The sequence below is a fragment of the Typopeltis vanoorti genome, chromosome 21 (genome assembly GCF_054136105.1).
Source record: "Typopeltis vanoorti isolate ZY-2024b chromosome 21, IOZ_Tvanoo_1.0, whole genome shotgun sequence".
Taxonomy (NCBI): domain Eukaryota; kingdom Metazoa; phylum Arthropoda; class Arachnida; order Uropygi; family Thelyphonidae; genus Typopeltis; species Typopeltis vanoorti.
This window is the reverse complement of record NC_143569.1, coordinates 90,410,583-90,430,290: the sequence shown is the minus strand read 5'-3', so window position 1 is coordinate 90,430,290 and position 19,708 is coordinate 90,410,583. Positions and strand designations below refer to the sequence as shown.

Sequence of the window (19,708 nt, the reverse complement as noted above, 5' to 3'; positions counted from 1 at the left end):
AGGGTGTTAGAGCTGGGTTCTTTACTTTTAGAGTAGCAAATGAGTGGAATAAGCTGCCAGAGTCTGTTGTGGTTGCTATGACCGTGAGTAAGTTCAAGGCAAGGTATGATAGATACTGTGAGAATGTCATATAGTTGTGTGGACATGATGTTTAGGGCCTCCCTCGATGAGTCTAAGGACTCCCTGGAGTCACCCGTAATAATAATAATAATAATAATAATAATATTATTAAAATTTTTTCAAAATTCTTGAAGCCTAATCGTATTTTCTCCCGTTGTTGTTTCTACTGCCTTTGAGAATGTCTTTTTAAGAAAATAGGCTTTGAATGTTGTTGCAGTCCATGGTTTGTAGCAATGTTGTCGTATTTTGGTATGGAATTTTGGTAATTTAAAGGCACGTTAATTAAAACTCTTGCCACGTAAATAAAGGGATTGTCACAATTAATTTCATCGCATTAATCAAATCCCACATTAAGCAAGGAATACCTATATTTGACTACAAGGGTCTTGCACATTTCCTGTGCAGTACCTACATACTGGTTTCCATGGTGACTACTAGTGGCATCACTTGATTTTTGCTCTAATTTAACTTGTTTGTAGTCGATGATCCATCTGGTGTTTCCATTTTGGCATTTTTCTTCAAGTTCTCTTCAAAGATGGAATCCTTGTTCCCTCTGGGCAAATGTTAGGTCTGGTTGAGCATGTATGCACAATTGGGGGCAAGTGTCTTTGAACTTGTTGTCGATCACTGTTATTAATTTAGATGTGCTTGTCAGCGTGTCATAATCACTTTTATGAGGCATGGAAAGTTCATTCAGTCCTTTCTTTTATTTATGGGCCCGAAATGATGGTATTTTTAGAATTGATGTTGCATTCTTCTGCTAATATGACGATGTCTTCTTTTAATGATTTTCCATTTTCCATCGGAAAGTTCAAAATAATGGTGTTGAATTTTTTTTGTTTATGGCCTCCATCGAGTCATATATTGTTGATGCAATTAGGTCACGGAGTTCATTTGCAGGCAAGGGTGAACTTGTGTTGCAGCGTTGGCCATCAGTTAGTTCGAGCTTAACTTCCACTGCTCATATTTTGGAGGAAAACGCTTCATTCATAGCATTGATGTACTGTTCGAGGTTTCATCTCATTTACCTATGTTCAGGAGTTGTTTTACAGAAGAGAGGCACAGCAAACAGAAAAAGGACTTCTTGAGGCTGATAAATAGCTTGTGCAGCAATTGACATATTTTTGCGCAGGAAGCATGCAGTCAGTGACAACTGAACTCGCAGAATATAAACTTTTTTTAATCTACGACACCAGTTTTAAGCTGTGGCATGTTGTGGATTTGTTGGTGGTGATCGATTTCACTGTGTTGGCGAGACACAGGGTGCTAGTTCATCGTTGGCTTTTGTTGCCACCATCTTTACTTCATACAGTAATAATAGTGGGTGCTTACAAGTGGCTGATTTAGAACCTGATAAATAGCTGATTTAATGTGCTATAAGTACTTACAGGTTGTGCTGAAGTCATCTGCTCCTTAGTACCTGCTGTTAAGATTTCCATTTAATGATTAATTTCAATGAAAAACACTTACAATAATAATAAAATGCAGGAGCATAAGTTTAGTGCAGCTTATTCAACCAAACCTTAGAATAATGGAATCTGAATAGGATCAACGGAATGTGAGATGCTTATATAAAGTCAGAGCATTTCAAGAAATTACACACGAAAATAGATATATACAATGGATACAGCAGCAGTACAAGAGACACATAGAGGGAAGGCATTTTGAATAAAGACAACGTTTTGCAACTTTATGGTGGAAACAACTCTGAATAACATGAATTTGGAACAAGTTTCATCATTAGGAAAAAAAAAAACATGGTCAGGTGATTGAATTTAAAGATTTTTATGAAAGAATAAACAAGCTAAGAGTACAAGCAAAATGGTTTAAGGTAACTTTTATTAATTCACATACACCCACAAAAGCTGCGGAAAAGGAAATAAAATATGAAAAATGATATGCACAACTGAACTAATCCTTGAATAAAATCCATGACAGGATATAATTATCTTATTAAGAGATTTCAATGCAAAAATTGGAAAAGAAGAAGATTATGAATTATTGGAATTACTATGTTTATGGTAAAGAAAATCTCCTGATGGATATACATTTAATCAAACAGACAATATCATAATCAGAGAAAGACATAAGAACTGCATCCAGAATATCTGGAACTTCAGAAGAACCAAGTGTGATAGTGACCATTTCCTAATTGATGCTATTCTTAGGGTCAAAATAAACAGTAAATATTTTTCACAGCATATGAGAACTATCTGAAATACAGTATTAACATACCAGATAAAACAGAAGAGAGAAGAAAATATAAGTGTGAATTAAAGCAAAAATTGAAAAATAAGCATAAGCAGATAGTAAAGAATGAAAATATTGAAAATATCTGGAATCATATCAAGGATAGCATAAAAGTAGCAGCAGAAAACTCAATTGGAATTCAGCTTTATCTAGGTGATTTTTAATACAGCATAAAAAATGGTTTAATGAAGAATATGAACTTTTTTTATTTTTGATTCCCACTCCCAAAAGTTTTATTTGTAAACTTATAATACTTTTGTACCATGGGTGCACTAATGACCGCTACCTCAAAATTTATTTATTTATTATTATTATTTTTAATAATAATAATAAATAAATGTAAGTTTATAAGGTAGAAGATGAAATTCATCTTCTACCTTATAAACTGGCAGTAAAGAAAAAGAATCAATTGCCTTAATAACCCATCTGATAATTACACTGGTCAGAAATACAAAGAGCTGCATGGGAGCAAATAAAATAATCATATTGAAGAAGTACAGAAATACTTTACGTTAAATAACCCTAGACAAATAGCTCTGAAATTATGAAACCAAAACCGACATATGAAAACAGGAATAATCAACAATAATAATGGAAAAATAGCCACTAGAGATGAATAGCAAGAAAGTGGAGAGAGTACTTTAAAAAATTCACAAACAGTGATGAACTTGCTGAAACTTTTGAACAGATTAAAAATATTTAAACCTTCAGTAACACAAAGTAGAAGTATAAAGTAGTTTGTAGACAGCATAGCACAGGTGTCGATGGAAAAGTAGCCAAATTCATCAGTTATGGTGGAGGCGAATTAACTACACACACATATATATATATATATATATATATATAAATTGTTAAATTTAATATCAGGAAATGAAGACACCCTCAGAATGGAAAGAATTACTAAATCATTCCAATTTATATATATATATATATATATATATATATATATATATATATATATATCATCAGTTGCATCAGTCTTGGGACTGGTAGCTCAGCAGCAATTTCCTCCATTCTGCTCTGTCATTGGCTTTCTTCTTAACCTCCTGGTAACTCCTCAAACCCATGCTGTGTTTGACTTGGTGAAGAAAGCTTTTCTTTGGTCTACCTCTTCTTCTTTTCCCCTCTATTTTGCCTTCAGTTATTCTTTTCACAAGTCCATCATGCCGAAGTATATGTCCAAACCACCTACCCCTTCTAATTTTGATCGATTTTATTAGAGTTCTTGTTTCGTTTATCTCTCTCAGGACTTGTTGGTTTGATTTTTTTTTTTCTGTCCATTTTATTTTGTTCATGCGATGCCAGCACCACATTTCAAAAGCCTCCAATCTTCTTACATCTTCTCTGCATAGAATCCAGGTTTCACATCCATACAGTGCAATGCTCCATATCAATGTCTTTACTAATTTTTTTTTCAATTGTAGGTTGAGGTTTCCTGTTAAAACGCTTTTCATCTTAGATAATTGGGCTTTTGCGTTGTTTATTCTTGATCTTATGTCTTCTCTTGTTCTGCCATCTTCTGTTATTAGGCTATCTAAATATTTAAAGCTTTTCATTTGTTTTATTTGTTCCCTGCTGATGTCTATATGCGCTGTATTGATAGGGATTTTGCCTGTAACAATTATTTTAGTCTTATCTGTGTTGATTTTCATTTTATATTTTTCAAGGTTATTATTTAATAATTCTAACATTGTTTTTAACATTCTTCTGTTTTCTGCTACAAGGGTTATGTCATCAGCAAATCTTATACACATGACTTGCTCACCATTTATCTTTATGCCACTATTTATTTTATCTTTAGTTTCCTGAATGACCTTTTCAATACATAAATTAAATAAAAGTGGTGAAAGTATACATCCTTGTCTTACTCCACTCCTGATATTTATTATTTTCTCCTTTACATTGATTTTAATCTGTCCATTTTGATTTTTGTAAATTTGATAAATTATTTTCCTATCCCTCAAATCTATGCCGATATTAGTTAGACAATTTAGGAGTATTTGCTGGTTTACTTTATCAAATGCTTTCTCTAAATCAAGGAAGCAAATGTAAGTATTTTGACTAAGGTCTAATCTTCTTTCTATTATTGTTCTTAAACAGAGTATTGCCTCTTTTGTTCCTTTATTCTTTCTGAATCCAAATTGGTCTTCATATATATATATATATATATATAAAGGAAATCTGCATGGTTAGCCTAGTGGCTGTGTGCTTAGCAACCATATGCCTGGGGAAGGAATGTCCTGGGTTCGATTCCTGTTGGTGACGTGAGGAGCTGAAGAATCTTCCTCAGCCATAGCCAAGTAAGCCAGTCTTGGGCGTGGACAGTAGGGTTTTTTCCCCAGTTTATCCTGGGGTTTTTCATCCTGCAAAGCAGGCAAACCGGCCTTGAGAACTCAACACTACAGGACATAGAATACACTGGGGTGTAGGGCTGACCATCTTATCCTGTGAATGGTTTGAGGTCCGATGATTAATAAAACCTTGATGCCGCAAGGTAAAAGAGGGTATAATGAAGATGAGATTAAAAAGGAAACAAAAATGAATGTGAAAATCACAAAGTGATATCACTCCTGTCAGCAAGTAACAAAATTTTATCTAATATTATACTAAAAGAATTTTACCTCACACTGAAGAAAATATAGGTGAATATAAACCAGGATTCTGAAGAAATAGATGACAGTTGACCCGATTTTGATGCCAAGACAGATACTAGTAAAAAAAATTATCTATCTATCTATCTATATATATAATCTGCAGCTCCATATTTTTATTTATAGATTTAGAAAATCACATGATAGCATTCACAGAAAAGTCTTTGGGGAGTATTGAATATGCTTGGAATACTTTGAAGATAATAAATTTAATCACAGTTTGTACCATTTACAGCCGAAATACATCTTGTTTGAGAGACCTGGGGGTTTGATTCCCTTTTTATGAAGTGAAGAACCTTTATCTGGTTTCTTTCAACTAAAAGTTGAAAGAAAGACTGGAGACTGAGTTAGCCAGTCTCCAGTCCTATGAACACACACACACACACACACACACACACACATGGATTTACAGACACGAATATTCAAAACCAAGGCTCACATCATGGGTTTCCATGGTAGCACTGTAATGTGCAAGCCTCACATTACCCGAACCAACATGTGGAGTCATCTTCAGTGGTGCAAAGAGTGTGTATAGTGGGATGCGGAAGCTTGGAAAACTGTGTTATGGAGCGACGAATCATGCTACACCCTCTACCAAGCAGATGGACGGGTGTGGTTGATGGATGGGTGTGTTGGAGTTACATACTCTGGTAAGAGACGGATGTCTCTTACCAGAGTATGTAACTCCAACAATGAAATTCAAAGGTAGCAGTGTGATGGTATGGTACTGTTTTTCCTGGTTTGGCCTCGGACCTCTGTTTGTCGTGCCACGAACGTTGAACTCCAAGAGGAATCTAAACATTCGTAATATTTCTATTTTGTGGCATTTCTATGGAACTGACCATTGTCCCTTTCAGCAAGACAATACACCATGTCATAAGGCTGCTGCAACTGCATGATATATGGACATGAACGTCACCACACTTGACTGGCCTCCACAGAGCCTTGATCTCAACACTATTGAACATCTGTGGGATGTACTGAAACCAGTACCATCAACAGGGTGCAGCACAGAGGCCTGCTTCATGGCGTGGCTTAATTAGGGTGCTCATTCAGCCATATTGCAGTAGGTGCCGCCTGTACTCTAACAATTCCTGTTAGTGTAGCAAGTGTGGAAAGCAGTTTTTCCAAGCTTAAACTGATTAAAAATTATTTGCGAATAGCAATGACCCAAGAAAGATTGGTTGGTCTAGCAACTATATCGATAGAGGCGGACATACCTTATAATTTAAATTTAGAAGAGCTTATAATTTTATTGTGCGATATCCCCATAGAGCAATCATTTAATTAATATTATTATGTAATCGTTTTGCATTAATGTTTCTCTTGTAATAAAAACAAAATAGCAATTGGAGATTTTCTTATATTTTTGTCTTATAATCCATTAGGGGCAATATTTAATTGTTTGCCTCAGGGCGTGATCTAATCTGGAAACAGCCCTGACTGGAACATCAGGTGAGGTCAAGGGATGTCTGCCCAACAACAGTTCAAGATCTCATTACATGCCTACAGGAAGAATGGTCCAAAATTCCCATTGATTGCTACTGTAGGCTTGTGGAAAGCATGTCCCAAGGAGAGCAAGTGCATCATGTTAAAAAAAAAAAAAAAAAAAAATTAATATGATGCACTTGATCACTTCAAAAGCTAAAAGGCTGCCTGCTACTGCAATAGATGTCAAACTTACATGCATAAATATATTAATTGTTAGGTTTAAGGCCCAGGTGCTGTGGGATGCACTTGAACTCGCATGCGTTTACATTCATAAATTTGGCATTGAACTATAACTGTTATAAATAAAAAATATTAAATGAAATAACAGTAGAACAATACTTACCTGTAATGCTTTCAATCCCTCGAGTCTTAATGGATCACTATCAGATGTCGCTGCCATAAAAGCCATCCGAACCAAGTCAGACAAGTGCAATACTAAGAATTCATCTGCAAAATTTTTGTATGGTGAGAAAATAAATATATTTATACATACATATATTCCTCCACCTTATCTGTCATAAAATTTAATCAACCATTTTTTGCCCAATTTAATGAATTTTAATATGAAACAAGATTAATCTATTCTTGATCTATCTATTAAAAAGATTTATTACCTTATTTCTTTCAAAGTGCCACTTGAAGATCACAAGCTTTTATTATTATTATTTCACACACACACTCACTCTTCAGATTTCGTCCTATGGGAATGTCCTCTTGATGAGATTGAAAATAATGGCCATGTCTTCTTCCAAGAGATTAACACACTATATCAAAAAATTCAGTTTACTCTACAGACACAAACAACTGTCTCCTCATTTTTGGTCTACTCTAGCACATTCTCCAAAAGAAACTTAATCCATGAAATAGCTACAGAAGTAAAAGTTTCCTAACCACCACAAAGGAAGGACATATTCTTCCTTAATAGGATGAGTATAATATCAGATATTTCAATGTGAAATCGAGCCTGTGTAGGAATACTGTGCTTACATTCAGCACATAAATTTTTGTTTATCAATACTCAAGAAGAATTTTGATTTATTTATGGATTATGGTATATGAATTTTTGTATGATTTTATTAGACAGTCTAAAACAAAGAAAGCTGCAAATGTTCCTGAAATCATAAAGAAAGAATGCATGACTTGTGACATTAAAATCTTCACTAACCTAACTTCAATGTCATCAGCATTCTATGAGTAGAATGCTGATGACAGTGAAGTTAAGGCCACCATCATCTGGATGTATGCTGGACTTTGGTGGTCAGGTAGCGGCAACCAAATTTATTTTTTATTTTTTTTAATTACTCCACGAGAGACTGCAAGCCTATAGCAAATCAGTGTTGTGCACGTTGTCTAAAAAAAAAAGTCAGTCTATTTGTGGGCAGCAGCAAGAAGAGAAGTAATCTGGTGGCGCTCTTTTTGAAAATATTGTAGTCCGTGGTGGAGTTTCAAACTTTGTACAGTCTTTCTAGTAGATAGAGACCAGATTTTAAGGACTTTAGTTTTGTTACAATGAACTGAATGGAAGAAACATAATGGGCAAGACCTGATTTGTCAGACTCTTGGTTTCATACACTGATGTTCTTTGCATACAAATGCTGACCCCCCCCCTCTCTCTCTGACCATACTATGGCAGACCATACGAACAAACCTCCTGCATGGGATGGGGATCAAGTTGGACTTTATAAAAATTTAAGAAGCTATCTTGTGAATCAGAAAGAAGGTTATCTATAGATTTTAGAGAGTAGAAGCTTGTCAATATTATCTTGAAAAAATTTCAGATGCATGAAATAGAAACTATGGGAATGTCCTCTTGATGAGATTGAAAATAATGGCCATGTCTTCTTCCATGAGATTAACACACTATATCAAAAAACTCAGTTTACTCTACAAACATAAACAAATGTCCCCTCATTTCTGGTCTGCTCATCTTCTGTTGGCTTCCTTTCAGTATATTGACAGGAAACTAAGATAGGGAGATATCTCAATGATATGTTCCATCACTGTCTTTTTCAAGTTGATATTATTAAGCTCACAGGTAGACTTTTGGAACATGAACTTTAATATGCATTAAATACAGTTTTACCTCCAATAGCCAAAACTCTCGATTTATAGAGAATTTAATGCTTTACATGAAGAATGAAGATAAATACAGTGTGAGAAAGGATATGAAAGGTTTGCTGGAAGAAGCAAGAGTGAGAAAGTTAAAATTGTTGGTCTATTACCAAGATATGACAGTACTGAATAAAGGAGAAGGGCTATGGTGGCAAACAGTTTGTTGTGTAGGTCAAATAGAAGAATGAAATTATATATGAAAGCTAGCCTGCACTTGAATGCATTACATGTCAGGAGTTTGAAGAACTGTTTATTGGTACGAGACCTAAATATGGAGAGTCAGAGAAACTAGATCATGATGGCATGAATGATGAGAATCTGTAAGAGCAATTAAGCTACATAATTGTAATGATATAAATGTGCATAATCCTGGAAGTGATTATGATGAAAAAATGATTGTGTGCTCATCTGGTTCGAATTTATTAGGCATACACAAGGACGTCTGCAAAAGTGTGGCACTGGATACGAACAGAGAAAAAGCCTAGAGCTAACTTATGTCTGTACACGAATGCCAGAAATATAAGGAACAAAGTGGGACAGTTTGCTGCTTTCGTGAATATGTTGTGGTCCATTAGTGAAAACTGGTGTTCAGATGCAGATACACCAGCTGGTACTGAGTGTAAAGGGCACAGCATTTTTTAGAAAGAATAAGCAAGAGAGGAAGGTGTGTGGTGCTAATGATATTAGATGAATACAGAGTAGAAAGCTATAATTTCAATATTAGTAACAATTTTCATGTGGCAGTGGCCTATGAAGCTGTCTGATGTGAGGCAGAATCTAATGAGATCAAATACATGGTCAAATGTTGTTACAGAGCTAGTGGAACTGTTGCTGGTGATGATGAAATGGAATGGCAAATCAATCTCATGGCTACTAAATGAGCAACCATCATGAATGATTTTAATCAAACATTAATTGTATAGTGATGAAATCTCATATGAAAAATTATGATGAAATGTAGTGTCCTGGGATGATGCACACAATTCTTGTGTAGGTCAGTACAAGAAGAGAAATCTTGTCTGCAGATCTCAGTATTATCAAAGTTAAGGAGAACTGAATTTTCTTTCTTACGAGAAAGATGATTGAGAAAATTCCTCACATGTGACAGAAGGAACTCAAGGCAAAAGGGCATTAGACCTCATAATGTGTCTGAGTTAGGGTGGACTTCAGTTAAAGACATGACTGTTCTGCCTGTAGTGAGTGATGGCAATGGATGTTCCATTCAGAAAAAAAGTTACAAGCTACTATAAAACAGAAAATTAAGAGAAACTACGGAGAATTCTAGGTTCAGTCACAGTTGCAAGATGGAAAGCACTAAAAAGAAATACTTAAAAATGTAATACTGGAATGTGTCCCTAAGGAATAAATATAGTAAGAGTGAAATGGACGGATAATCTTATTAAGCAAGAGATTCTTAAGAAAAAGATGATGTGGAAGAAATATATGTGTGCATAAGAATGATGTTAGTTATGAAAATTATAAGGCCCAAGCCAGAAAAGTTACAGGTATTGCATGGAAAACTGAGCCTGAATATGAAAAACAATTGGTTCTTCCGTTATGGTGCGAGATTAAGGCCAGTAAGACAAATATACAGTTGGTTGTTGTTATAGGCCAGGGAGTTTCACAGATGATCTGGAAGACATGCATCGCCAAATTAGTACAATGAGTACAGGTCTAGTGGTTATTATGGGGTGACTTCAACTAAGGAAACATAGATTGGAAGGAAGAAAAATCAGATGGCAGGAAGGAAATAGAATTTAAACACCTACTAAGAAATAATTACTTAAAGCAGCATGTGATGGTGGGGACTAGAGTGGGAGAGTATTGGACCTGGTCATAGGATCAGAAGAGCTATCCATAACCAAAGTGACCACATTGCCTCTGATTGCCATGTGGTCTTGACTTGGGAGATTGTAAAATATGAGGAATATTCTCTCAAAAAGGGGTATATGTGGAACTACAAGGCAGGTGATTATGACAAGCTTAGGAAGAAGCTTAAATCTATGCCATGCCATAAAACACTGCACAGTAAGGATGTTAGTATTGCATAACATCTAGTTAAGGGCCATCTAGAGGAAGCAATATTAAACTGTATACTAAAGGTAAGGAGGGTAAATTAGATGCAGTGGTGAGCTATAAGGGGCTCACACGAGCCCTTTGTTAAATTTTTCTCAAATTTGCGAGCCTCTTGTTTAATAATCTTGTAGAACTAGAAAATACCACAGCGGAATGCATACATGCTACTATAATTGCTATTTTGAATTCATATGGATTTTCTGATAACTATTCAAAAAATTACCTCTTGGCATTTTGTTCTGATGGAACTAGTGTAATGTTAGGAAACAAATCAGTTGTTGCAATCAAACTTCTACAAAAATTTCCCAACATTGTGATTTGGCATTGCGTAGCTCATCGTTTACAATTAGCATTAGACAATTCGATAAAAAAACATTAATAAAATAAATCAATTTGAAATATTTATGGATAAATTATATGCTTTTTATCATCGATCACAAAAAAATCAACAAGAATTAAATACAATTGCAAAAAACCTTGGTATCGAAATTTTAAAGATCGGCCGTGTGTTTGGACCATGATGAGCAGCTTGCAGTTTGCGAATGGCTCTTGATGTATGGAGAAATTACCCAGCTTTATGCAAGCAGTTTGCATCGAACGATAAATATAAGGGCTTTTTAAACCGACTTCTCAATTTGAAATTTTTAAAAGATCTAGCATTAATGATTGATATCCTACAGAAATTATCATATCTGTCAGAAGCTCTACAAAGTCGGCAATATAAGTATTATAAGGGCTAAGTAGTCTCTCTCTTTTTTTTTTTTTTTTTTTTTTTGCTTGACGATGCGAGCCCTTTGTTAAAATTTCCATAGCTCACCACTGGATACGAGTTAGATGGATGAATAATATCATTAAGCATGAGGTGCAGAAGAAGAAAATGCTGTGAAGGATATATAAAGAGAAAAGTGACCAGCAAACTCCTGAACAATACAAGGCAAGCAAAAGCACATTATGAGAATAATCTAGCCAGCCAAGCAGGCCAAAGGAAATCCTAAAGAATGACTATGGAAGATTAACCTTAATAAGTGATGATGGCCACGAGGAGACAGAAGCAGATAAAATACGTCAGTTACTGAGTGACAACCTTGCAAGGGTATATCATCCTAGTGAGGTTACTGCTTTAACATATGTGACAGACACTGATGTGGGAACAGAGGTAGATGAATAGAAGGGTTCTTAGAATATTGCAGAATCTCAATATAAATACAGCTGTGGGATTAGATGGGATATCAGCTCGGGTTTTGTGAGAATAATATGCTTTAGTAATTTATTAACTTTTTATAATAGAGTAACAGCTAAGTTAGATAAAGAAATGGCTACATGATGATTTTGCAGACATTTGCCAAAATACCACAGGGAACTCTGTTACGTAAATAAGAACAAATGGGGATGGACATGACACTGGTTAAGTGGACAAAAAGGTGGCTGCTGGACAAATGTCAAAAAGTGGTGTGTGTGTGTGTATATATATATATATGGAGAGGCAGAATCGAGTCAAAAACAGGTGACTAGTGGTGTGCCACAAGTTTCAGTGCTGGGACCCACTGCTGTTTAATTTATACATAAATGATATGGGAAATAAGCTGAAAGGAAATATTCAATTGTTTGCTGATGATGTGAAATTAAATAGAATAATTGTTTTAATCAAGGTGATGTGGAGCGCTTGCAGAATGATTTAAATAGGCTGCCAGTATGGGCAAAAGATAATGGTATCTTTTGCCCATACAAGTATCATAAGACTATTACACTTTTTTTATAAAATCTTTATCAAGTAGCTTTATTTTTATCCTCCTACATGTTTCGCTAATCCGTTTCTATTGGCATCCTCAGGGAATACAAATCAGTAAGCAAAAATGAAGGTTACAGACTAGGTTATAACCGATGGTTCTAAATCATACAAAAAATTGGTATTGTGCGTGACAATGTGCGTGTCTCATTAACGTGATTTATTCGTAATGACTCATGACGTAATTGTTATGAAAGTTCATTTCTTTGACATTTAATGATCTGATAAAAGTTTTCCAAATTTCTGGTAAAATTAGACCTTGATTCTTGTTTAGGTTTTCAGTTTTACGGACGACTGTAGCTGCTTCTTTAAAGGTTCTTGAATGGTAGTTATCTTCTATGTATGGCATAAGGCTCTTATCCCACTCAATGTGATGGTTAGTAGAGGCAAAGTGGCATGAAAGGCCTGAAATGTCTTGTCTGTTATTTCTGACATATCCTATGTGTTCTTTCTTTCTCGTTTCGAAGCTTCTAGATGTCTGACCTACGTAACTAATACCACATGAACAAGGAATATTATATACTCCAGAGTATTTGTAGAATGGGTGAGGATCTTTCGGTGATCTTAAAAATTTCCGAATAGTGTTGATTGGTTTGAATGCCACTCTGATCTTATGTGGTTTTAAAAGGTTAGCTAATTTTTTGGAAAGGTTGTTGACAAAAGGAATCGTAATTGTACTGATGTATTGGACGTCATCACGTTGTCGATGTGGTATATCAGTAAATAGAATCTTGTTATAGAGTCTTTTAGGGTAACCATTTAAAGAAAGTTCTCTGGATATTGTGGTTAATTCCGTGAGTAGGTCATCCTTGTCTGTCGTATACTGTATAGCTCTTTTCTTGAGACTATGGATAATGCTAATTTTCTGAGCTATGTGATGAGCTGAGTTGAAATGGAGGTGACATCCAGTATTTGTAGGTTTTCTGTATACAGATAGGTTGATACTATTATTGGATTGTTTCTTTATTAAAACGTCAAGGAATGGCAGTTTTTTATCTTTTTCCATTTCTAATGTGAATTTGATGGTATTGTGGAAACTATTGATTTGGTTGAGGTAATTCATTAGTTCTTCTTTTGTATGATCCCAAATGATAAAGATGTCATCTACATATCTGTACCAAATTTTCGGTTTTGGAACGATTTGGGTTAAGATTTTTTTCTCTAGATCTTCCATGAATAAGTCAGCAACTGGAGGTGAGAGGGGGCTACCCATAGCTAATCCAGTTAGTTGTTTGTAGATCGTTTCTTGCCAAATGAAATAGTTAGAAGTTAAACAGTGATTGAACAAAGTAGTGATGTTTCTTGGGAACAATTTCTCTAAGATGTTGATGACTTCAACCACTGGAATGTTAGTAAACAGAGATGTGATGTCCAGGCTTGCTAGTATATCCTCTTCAAAAATAGGGATATTTTTTATTTTATCTATAAAATGTTTTGAGTTTTTAATATAGGTATCCGAGACGTGAATGTGTTGTTGTAAAATCTTCGCAAGATGCTTGGATAGTTGGTAAGTGGGAGAATAGATTCCATCAACTATTGGACGTAATGGTATACCTTCTTTGTGAATTTTTGGAAGGCCATACAATCTAGGAGTAATTGGGTGCATAGATTTTAATTTTTTTATAATTTCTATAGGCCAATTATTTTTAAGATTTTTAAGATCACCGAAAGATCCTCACCCATTCTACAAATACTCTGGAGTATATAATATTCCTTGTTCATGTGGTATTAGTTACGTAGGTCAGACATCTAGAAGCTTCGAAACGAGAAAGAAAGAACACATAGGATATGTCAGAAATAACAGACAAGACATTTCAGGCCTTTCATGCCACTTTGCCTCTACTAACCATCACATTGAGTGGGATAAGAGCCTTATGCCATACATAGAAGATAACTACCATTCAAGAACCTTTAAAGAAGCAGCTACAGTCGTCCGTAAAACTGAAAACCTAAACAAGAATCAAGGTCTAATTTTACCAGAAATTTGGAAAACTTTTATCAGATCATTAAATATCAAAGAAATGAACTTTCATAACAATTACGTCATGAGTCATTACGAATAAATCACGTTAACGAGACACGCACATTGTCACGCACAATACCAATTTTTTGTATGATTTAGAACCATCGGTTATAACCTAGTCTGTAACCTTCATTTTTGCTTACTGATTTGTATTCCCTGAGGATGCCAATAGAAACGGATTGGCGAAACATGTAGGAGGATAAAAATAAAGCTACTTGATAAAGATTTTATAAAAAAAGTGTAATAGTCTTATGAATAATTGTCAAGAAAAAATTCAACATAATGGGTATCAATTTGAAGTGGAGAAATGTAAAGTTATGCAATTTGGGAAAAATAGATTACAAGCAATGTATGATATTGGTGGCACTGTATGTCAGGAAATAGATGAGGCTAGAGATTTGGGGGGAGGGATAGACAGAGTTAACATTTAGAGGACATATTGCTAAGGTAACCCATAAGATTACTTGGCTATTGAAGAACACATCAACATGTAGGGATAAGGAAGTTGTTATTCCTCTTTATAAGGCCTTGATGCCCACATCTGGATGGATTACTGTGTTTAAGCCTGGTCCACTGGGTTTCTTGGGGATGAAGAAGCAGTGGAAGGATTCAGAGGCAAGTGACCAAGATGGTGAGTGGCCTGTGAAATGTTCCCCATGAGGATACAATGAGGGTGTGTGGATTCAGAAGTCGGTTGGTTGATGGAAGAAAAAGAGGGGATATGATAGAAACATTTAAATTGCTTAAAGGGTTTTATAGGATTGATGCAGGGGAAATGTTTCAGCACTTGGCTAGATGGACCATAACAAGGGGTCATTCCTGGAAGTTGAATAAAGGTGTGGTTAGTAGGGGTGCGAGGACTAGAATTTTTGCTTGGAGAGTTGTGGATGAGTGAAATGAGTTGCCAGAGTCAGTTATGAGTGCTTTGTCTGTTAATGGGTTCAAGGAAAGGTATGATGCATTGTGTAGATAGATTGGGCCTCTCATGATAAGTCTTCAGACTCTATGGAGGTACCGGTATAATAATAATAACGATCTGTAGACTGGTCCCTACTCTTCTTTCTTTCTTTCCTTATAGCTTCACTCCCCCACCCCCAGTGTTCCTATTTTACTTTTCTTCATCTATTGCACTTCACCTACCTAGCAGGCTAAACAAACACAGCAGAAGACAATGGCAAACTTCTTATGTATATATATATATATACTTTGCCAAGAAAATCTTATGAACAGAAGCTTAAGTATTGATATATTGCTGGAAGTGGAAGGTACTGAAATGGCTATTGGAGAAGAGCATAAAGGAACATCCAATGAAGTTAATGAGAATGATGAAGCTGGATCAAAGCCTTCTTCAACTTCTGATAGAGTTAATCTCAGAAGAAGCCTCCACTTTACTGATTTACATAAAACAGGAACATGGAATGTAAGAGGCATGTATCAAGGAAAATTGGGACTGGTAAAGAAAGAAATAAGAAGAACTTGAGTTAAAATTTTAATAATCAGTGAATGAAGATGGATAGGAATGAGTCACTTTGATACCTCTGATTTCATGATGTATTAAAAAACATTAAAACCTTTGAAGGAATGGAGTAACATTCATAGTTAGAAGAGAATACAGAAAATGCATTTGAGATTATAATCCAGTATCAGATAGAATAATTCTAATCAGAATAAATACATATCTGGTGAATGTTATTATACTCATACAAGTGTATGCACCCACTACAGATTCAAATTCATGTCAAAGAATTTTACAGCAGCTTGCAACAAGTAATATACAGTATTGATAAAACATATTTTTTTAATAATTTTAGTTTAAAACATAAATTTTAGTTTTTAATAAAATATATCGAGGAGTGGCAGCTAGAGGGCTACATGGTGTGTAGTGTTTTCAGAGAGTTCCCGAAAGCTAAGTATAATTTTGAGTGAAAATTGGAATATTGGTTTAAATCTTAACGTAGTATTGTTTATTTTTGGTAGCTTGTTGTGTCTGTGTGATTTTGGTGTGAATTCAGTTTTATTTAACTTAGTATTTTAATGATACGGTTCACAGAATAGCACATGGCTCCAATGTGACGAAAAATGATGGCGTCCAAAAATACGACACCTTTGATCAAAAACTGTAATGTGAGGGAGTTTGTCCAGTGTGATATGTGTGGGATGTATGCTTTCCTGAAAGAGGCTGAAGTTTGGATGGAAAATGATAGTGGTGGGAGAATGTGCAGAAAGTGTAAGCAAAGTGAGGAATTGAAGTATGTGTCAGGTCATGAGATTGTTGTGGTTGAAGAAAGCCAGAATGCAAGTGAAAATAGTGGCTTGATAGAGAATTGCGATGTTGTACAAGATGGCAATGAGAGCAGTGATCAAAGAGAAAGTGAAAGCAACTATACAGAGAGAGAAAATGGTTTAAATGATGAAAAAAATGAGGAATTTTTGTAAGGAGTGAGATTGCTAGGTTACTCAGAGTAATACACAGTGCGCAGTGCCAGTTGGAGCACCTCCAAAACTCTTTCCAGAGTGCCTCAGCTAACAGAAATAAACAAGTGTTTGAAAGGAAAAATAAGCGTAAGAGTGGGAGAGTTTCTGAAATGAAGGAAAGAGTGTCGTATGGTGACTCGTTATTAAGAGGAGTGAATAGATGGGAGTTTCACTAAATCGTACTCACTGGGTGCGAAATTTAAGGATGTAGGTGAGAGTATTAGAGTGCAAAAACAGAGGGTGAAAGAATTCATAGTTGTGGCAGGTACAAATGAATGGAAAGGAGATAAATTTCTTATGAGAGAGAATTTGAAAGTATTGTTAAAGGTAGCAAAAGAAAAGAGCGACAGAGTTAGGATGGTGAGTCTGTTGCCGCAGTACGACAGAGAGGAGTTTAGGAGGAGGGCCATAATCGCAAATGACTTTATGCGCAGGTTATGCAGACAGTGTGGTGTGGAATGAGTTTGATGGGTGAAAGGATTTATACATGATGGATGGCCTGCATTTGAATGGATTTGATGTGCAGAGACCGGAAAAAGTGTTGCTGAATGAAGTGAAAATGGATGTGCAGAACCAGGGAAACTAGAACTACCAAGGGGGGGGGGGTGGATATGCGGACATCAGTGTAACAGTTGAGTGTAAGAATGTATATAATGTACCCAAGCCAGTACTGAAGACAAAAAATCGGAATGGGCTAGTTAGAATAATGCATTAAGATAGGGGTGAGACAAAGGGACCTCTGCATTTCATGTATACTAATGCCAGGAGTATTAAGAACAAGAAGGAAGAATTTTTGGCCATGGTGGGCTCTTCCTGGTCACAGGTTATTGGCATTATTGAAACATGGCTGACAGAAGATGATATAGTTAGTGGGATGCGTAGGTTATAGTGTGTTTAGAAGGGACAGAGAGAATAAAATGGTGGGAGGAGTGTTATTGATGATAGCTGATGAACTGCAGCCAAGGAGAATTGAAGATGTATTGCAGGATAGTGAAAAGAGCTCATTTGAGGCTATTTGGTGTGAGATTGAGACTGGCAGAACAAAATATACAGTTGGGTGCTGCTATGCATGTTCATTAACGATATAGGGAAGGATCTAAGAGGAACACTTCATTTATTCGCTGATGATGCAAAGTTGGGTAGGGCAATAGTGAATGCAGAAGATGTCAAAATCTTGCAGGACAATTTGGATAGATTGCAGTTCTGGGCTAAGGAGAATGGATGTCAATTTAATGTGACAAAATGTAAGGTTATGCATCTTGGGGTGAAAACATTAGCAGCAGTATACCACATTGGTGGAACTGTACTCCAGGAAATTGATGAGGCCAGGGACTTGGGAGTTGGTGGATAGGGAGATGAAGTTTAGGAGGCACATTGCAAAAGTGGCTAAATCAGCTCATCAACTCACTCGGTTGTTGAAAAATACTTTGAGGAGCAGAGACACGCAAGTTATTGTTCCTCTGTAGTGAGCCTTGATAAGACCTCATCTTGACTACTGTGCCCAGATTTGATCACCGAGGTTTCTTCTTGATGGAGAGGATCCAGAGGCGAGTGACCAAGATAATAGCAGGTCTATGGAATGAACCTTATTAGAACAGGTTGAAGATTTGTGGGTTGCAGAAATTAGTTGATAGGCGGAAAAGGGGAGATATGATTGAGACATTCAAATTGCTAAAGGGTTTCTATAGGATTAATTCAGAGGATATTTTTGAGAACAGGACTGGTGGTGGGAGAACTAGGGGACATCTATGGAAGCTGGGCAAGAGTGATGTTAGCAAGGATGTTAGAGCTGGGTTCTTTACTTTTAGAGTGGTAAATGAGTGGAATAAGCTGCCAGAGTCTGTTGTGGTTGCTATGACCATGAGTGAGTTCAAGGCAAGGTATGATAGATACTGTGAGAATGTCGTATAGTTGTGTGGACATGATGTTTAGGGCCTCCCTCGATGAGTCTAAGGACACCCTGGAGTCACCTGTAATAATAATAATGATAATATTTTCGTTTGATATTAGGTGATTGGAAAAGTAGGAGAAAAAGAAGAATGAGGCATTACTGGAAAATTTGGTTTAGGATTGAGGAATGAGCCAGTCTGGTTGGCTGAGTGGTTTGCATATCCACTCTCCAGCCAAGAGGCTGTGGGTTCAAATTCCATCGTGAGCATGAATGCTTGTGATTGTCCTACTAACTCTGTGTGGAAAGGGCTTCTGTGACCCTACCACATCTTCTAGCAGAAGGCTTCACTCCCAAAACCCGATGAGGTATGGGGGTGACTATATGGTGTCTACGGACATCAAATTTTTTCTTCTTTTTTAAAATTTATTTATGTATTGAGGAATGATGCAGGAGAAAGGATGTTGGAATTTTGTGTCGAAAACTTTCAACAACATAAAAGTAGATTGTACACATGGACTTCATATAATGGTGAATATAGAAATAAGATAGATTATATTGTTTCCAGCAGAAGGCAGGCTATCTAAGCAGCAAAAATACTACCTGGTGCAGACCATAGGACAGATCATGAATTATTGATAGCTGATGCTAAATTGAAATTAAGTGCTAAGAAGAAACAAAAGGACAGTATCAGATTTGATTTAAATCATATAAATGAAGCATGTAAAGTAGAAATCTGAAAAAAATTAAAAAGCTTGTAGAAGACAGGAAGAAAATTAGAAGAACTGTGGGAAGAAACAAAATGCACAGTCATAGAAGCAATAATATTGAAGGAG

General features: G+C 35.9%; 1 protein-coding gene across 4 annotated transcripts in view; it reads right to left on the bottom strand.

The window, feature by feature from the left end:
• Positions 1-19,708, bottom strand: part of LOC150095098 (HEAT repeat-containing protein 5B) — a 665,516-nt gene that overhangs the window by 183,660 nt on the left and 462,148 nt on the right. For all 4 annotated transcript variants that reach the window (XM_090410861.1, XM_090410863.1, XM_090410862.1 and 1 more), the window contains one exon: positions 6,856-6,959. In XM_090410861.1, coding sequence (XP_090266987.1) covers positions 6,856-6,959 — 104 coding nt within the window. The remainder of the gene's footprint in view (positions 1-6,855; positions 6,960-19,708) is intronic.